This window comes from Bison bison, unplaced genomic scaffold, assembly GCF_000754665.1.
Source record: "Bison bison bison isolate TAMUID 2011002044 unplaced genomic scaffold, Bison_UMD1.0 scf7180017864471, whole genome shotgun sequence".
NCBI classification, from domain to species: domain Eukaryota; kingdom Metazoa; phylum Chordata; class Mammalia; order Artiodactyla; family Bovidae; genus Bison; species Bison bison.
The window spans coordinates 38,869,039-38,874,363 of record NW_011495032.1 but is presented as its reverse complement, the minus strand read 5'-3'; the positions used below and the strand labels follow the sequence as shown (position 1 = coordinate 38,874,363).

Sequence of the window (5,325 nt, the reverse complement as noted above, 5' to 3'; positions counted from 1 at the left end):
CCGCCGCCCGCGCCCAGCAGCAGCAGCAGCAGCAGCGGCGGCAGCAGCAGCAGCGCGGGGCCGCCCAGTCTCGGCTGCATGTTGGCGGCGGTGAGCGCGACGGCGGCGAGCGAGCGGGCAGGTGGCACGGCCCTGCGAGCGCGGGAGCCGCCTCCTCCGCTTCTTTCTCCACCCCCGCCGCCGCAGCCGGGTCCTAAAGGGCCCTGCTTCTCCCCGCCCCCTTGCCTTCTCCCCTCCCCCTTTTGGAGACCACCCCCTTCCCCCCGACACTCCCGCGCGCGGGCCTCTGCGTGCGCGCACGCCCACTCGCCCATCCCCACCTCCTCGCATGTAACGTGGGTCCCCTACACCCTCTGGCCTCCGTCCCTTCACCCACTGCCACCCCGGGCTCCCTGACGCCAGGAAAATGAGAATAACTTGGGGGTTTGGGTTAAGATCGACGCGGGAGTGGGCAGGAGTGGGTGCTTTTGTCTCCTGTTTTCGGTTCAATTCGGAAGGACTTTGTGCGCTTCCCATGCGGCCGGCGCTGGGCTCACTGCTGGAGGGAATGCAGAGGACGTCAGGCATGACCTTCAAGTAGATTTCGGTCTACTCCCAGCTGTTCCCTCCATCCTCGGGGTTTCCCTCACTGCTGACGTGCTGCTTGGGACAGTGACTTCGGAGTCAGGAGGCTGTTCACGTCCTGTAGATCAGCCTACCCCCCGAACTGCCCCTCTTAGGGACCATTGCAATTTCCCAACCCTGCAGGCATCTGGTAACGTGTAAGTACCTGAAATGCAATTTCTGGACACTAAGAAATCTCCCCTCTTTCGGGCTTACTCAGCTCCACACCCCCTCCCTCGACAAAGAATCCCTTGGGGACCTGCCTCACCACACCCACTCCAGCTCTGAAGGCATTTGCTGCAGGACAGAACACCCTGCTTCAGATCAGTTAGGTCAGATCAGTTTTCCAGGTGTGGGAGAATGCCCTGCAGTAAGGTCATTTAGAGCTCACTCCAATAAATGCAGGTGGACAAGAATGACCTCCCTTCATCGTTCAGCTTGATTTACTGATTCATCCATCCAAGCTGTCCCCAACTCAGAAATTCCAGACTGGACCCCACTTTAATTATCACATATCTCTTGTAACCCTAACAAAGATTCTTGTCAGATTCTCTTGGTAGGGATTAGGACCACTGAACTGCCTCCAGCCTGGGTCTAATTTCTCAATACCTCCATGCCACCCTTCCACGTGGCCACCTGGCCTTGAAAGTTAGCTCCATGCCCCAGGAAGGCAAGTGCCTGATCTTAAGGAACCAACAATGTTATGGGGGTGAGTTTGGTGAGATGAACAAATAACTGGTTGTCAGAGGCTTTGAGGAGGAGAAATATTTAAATGGCAAGGTGATGGGGATTGCAGGGGTGGATCAGAATTTAAATTGAAGCTTGGAATTCTACCAGGGGACATACAGGCATAGCAAGGGCATCCTGAGCAGAGGGACCAGCTATAGCAAGGACCTGAAAATAGGAAAGCAAGGATGAAGAAAGGAAGGCTTGGAGGCAGGGGGAGGACTGGCAGGAAATCCAGTTGACTTGGGTGGAGGTTTGGCTTCATATAATGGGCAGGGAGGTGCAGCATCCGTGTTTGGGCAGAGGAGTGAAATAGACAGAGCTGGACTTCTGGAAATCACAGAGCTGTATCTAGTGCAGATCTGATGGAACTAAGAAGAGACAGGCATGGGAAGCTGCTGGTCACTCTTTGCTGTGCCCTAGCATCCTGTGCCAACCTTGTAACATTTGTTTCTATTGGTCTCATCCGTTAGAGTCTGAGCATCTTCAGAGTAGATACACTCTGGCTTGATGCTCTCCGATAAAAATCTATTGCAAACCACAAACGTGAACCACATGTGCAATTTTCAATTTTCTAGTAGTCATGTTAAAATATAGTAAAAAGAAATAGATGAAACCCATTTTAGTATATACTTTATTTAGTTTCTTTAAAATATCATTTCAAGGTGTAGTCTATATTAAAAGTTATTAGAGATTTAACACTCCTTTTTTCATACTAAATTCTCAAACTCTGAGGTGTATCTTATGTTTATGTGTCTGTGTGTGCTCAGTTGTGTCCAACTCTTGGCAACCCAAGACTGTAGACTTGGGCTACAGCTACAAGGACTGTAGCCTGCCAGACTCCCCTGTCCATGGGATTTCCCAGGCAAGAATACTGGAGTGGATTGCCATTCCCTTCTCCAGGAGATCTTCTCGGTGAGGGATCGAATCCACATCTCTTACATTGCAGGCAGATTCATTACCACTAAGCCACCTGGGAAGTGCCAATTTTATGCTTATAGCACATTTCAATTTGAACTAGCCAAAATTCAATACTTTCTAGCCATATGTGGCAAGTAGCTGCCAGATTGGACAGGAAACAGGTCTAAAATATAGTGCCTCGCACTTTGTAGGCACTCAATAAATGTACTGAATGAATGAAAAGTATGGTCTCTGGAAATACTCCTCTCAGGGCCCTGATAATCAGTTGCCATTGCAGTGACCAGTAGCTAGAGATGAAAGGTAAGGCTCAATCATGACACTGTTGAGAGGATAGGAGAGGCATTCATTCATTCGTTCAGCTCCTCACTTATCTTTTGAGACACAGTCTTCTTCCATCTCCTTTGAAGTTCTTGATCTCTTAGCCAAGAACCATGGAGATGAGCAGGCAAAGTAAGGCTAATTGACACATGCCAAGTGCTCAATGAAAGTTTTCTTTCTGATGAGTCTGAAGATCCTCCACCAGTTCTTTTTGTTCCCTGATTAAGAGTAATCCTCCTCCCTGTGTATGCACATTCACTCGCTACCAGCAGCCCCATCTTTTTGAAGTCCTTTCCTAACCACCCTGAAGTCCACAGTCCTACTCCAGAAAGACCAGCTTCTGCTGAGGCTTCAATCACAGAACATCTTCAGTGGACTGAAGTCTCAAGAAGAGGAGCAAGGGCTTGACCAAGACCCCACGCAGGTTACTAGCTGGCCTGGGACTCCTCCATTTTGTTCATCACTGCAGTCCCAGGGCCTAGAACGGCGCCTGGTACACACAGAATGGATAAATCCTGAGTGAACCCAGGTACTCAGCTCCTAGCCCCATGGAGCATATCTACCTTTTCATTTCTCATGAGTTCCTCTGTGATGTCCTTAGGCCGGTCCTGAGAGCCTGTCTCTGCTAAGGATGAGGCAGTAAGGACTCCCTGAGAGATAGGGACAGGCTGCAACTGGTTTACTCCCCTCCCCCTAATCCCTGCCTTTTTCCATTTGAAAAGTGCTTCACAAACCCCACCCTCACAAGGTTTACCGTAACTAAGTACCACCTGTACTATTATTTACATAATATTTTCTTAATGAAAGTCAATCCCCCTTTTTTTTCCTTTTTTACTTAAAGCTTTTTTTAATGCAACTTTATATCACTACCATAAATGGAAAAGCAGTATTGATGGATGGCCATATATAGATAGCAACCATAAAAATAAACACAATGACAACAAAACAATGTTACTCAGTTCAAGTTGCATACCTCTTGCTTACGGCAGCCTCTGAGGCTGGCATACTCCTCTGGTTAACAAAAGATGAGCCGAGTCTAAAGAGCAGTAGTAAAGGCAAGCCTGACCCAAGCTGAAATTTTTCTCCATTAAGTCATCGGAAGGAGAGGAATATTTTTAAAAACATTTTATTGAAACGTAACATACATGCAAAACAGTACACGTATCATAAACTTGAGGAATGTTTGAGGAATCCCATATAACCAGAGGACGAGCATCGACAGAAGACCCCTGCCTGCGGCCTTCTAGTGGCTATGGCCCCACCAAGGGGAACCATCATCCTGACCTCTGCTAGCATGGGTGAGTTTTGCCCATTTTTACATTTCATATAAATGAAAACATACAACGTGTAGCCTTTTTGTCTCTGACTTCCCTTGCTCAGCCCTACACTCATGAGATTTGTCCATAATCTTGCATGTAGCTGTTCATCCCTTCTCCTGCTAGGCACACATTTCTGTGGCCTCCCTTCCTGGATGTGGAATTTCTGAATCATGAAGTGTACCGATGCTCAGCTCTAGGAGATCTAACCAGAAAGTCATGCCAAATAAATGTATGACTCTAACCTCCTATCATCAGTTTTATGAGGGTTGCACTTTCTCCCCATCCTTACCAACACTTGGCATTTTCCGTCATTTCTCAATGTATCCGTTCTGATAATTGTATCTGATTATGGTTTTATTTTGGAGTTCCCTGATGACTGAAGAAGCTGAGCACCTTTCTAATGATAGACTAGGAAGAATTTTCAAAGGGAATTGTGTCATATAATGTGATGTAATATCATGTCCATGTATCATGATTATACATCTTGAGTAGCACCTAAAATGATCTTGCATGTAGGAGTTTCCACCTTTTTTATTATGGAGGTTTTACTTGTAGTTGTTTCAGGAGGAAGGGAAAAGAGTAAAGGTTAAGACTATTGCTTGAGCAGAGGAAGTGTTCTCTACTCTCTATCCATCCAGTAAACCAGTGAAGTTGCTCAGTCATGTCCAACTCTTTGCAATCCCATGGACTGTAGCCCACCAGGTTCCTCCATCCACAGAATTTTCCAGGCAAGAGTACTGGAGTGGGTTGCCATTTTCTTCTCCAGGGGATCTTCCCTAACCAGGGATCAAACCCAGGTCTCTTGCACTGCAGGCAGATGCTTTACCATCTGAGCCACCAGGGAAGCCCTTCCTGCAGACCAGCACTATCCACCTCCTCTTTGATGTGTCCTGAAACAGAATAAACAGGCAAGAGGGCCTTCTGATCCAGTGGTTGGAAACCCCACCAACCAATATGAAAACTGAAGAATGTGCTCTCAGAGGCCAAGGCTGCATGCTTTGTGGGGTTTCCCAAATGAGCATCGGGTACCAGGGCAACAACATGATCAGATCACCATCATCATCTTGGTCTTCAGAACATCTTTACCAAATACCTCTCCCCAAATGCTGGCTTGGGCTTTTGTGCAACCCTTCCTCTTAGAAGTTACTGAATCGAGTTGGATGGCTCTAAAGTGACCAAAAGGAGAGGATACAAAGGGAAAGAATCAGATGACAATGTGAGCACCGGAGGCTGGTGGAAGAGTTCAGAGAAGGCGCTGCAGCCGGACTGTCTGGATTTGTGTCCAACTCCTCCCCTCCCTGGCTCCATCATTTGGGACAAGTTTGCTTCCCTTCTCTGAACCTCAGTTTCCTCATCTGTCATGAGGAGGTGATAATAATAGTACCCATTTGAGAGAGTTGCTGCAAGGAGTGAATGAAATGATCAAAGTGAGTCCTTC

The 5,325-nt window shown here is 47.6% G+C and overlaps 1 protein-coding gene across 1 annotated transcript in view; it reads right to left on the bottom strand.

The window, feature by feature from the left end:
- IGFBP2 (insulin-like growth factor binding protein 2, 36kDa) overlaps positions 1–314 on the bottom strand; it is a 28,968-nt gene extending 28,654 nt beyond the window's left edge. The window contains exon 1 of the mRNA XM_010861286.1: positions 14–314. Coding sequence (XP_010859588.1) covers positions 14–314 — 301 coding nt within the window. The remainder of the gene's footprint in view (positions 1–13) is intronic.
- Between the last annotated feature and the right edge of the window lie 5,011 nt (positions 315–5,325).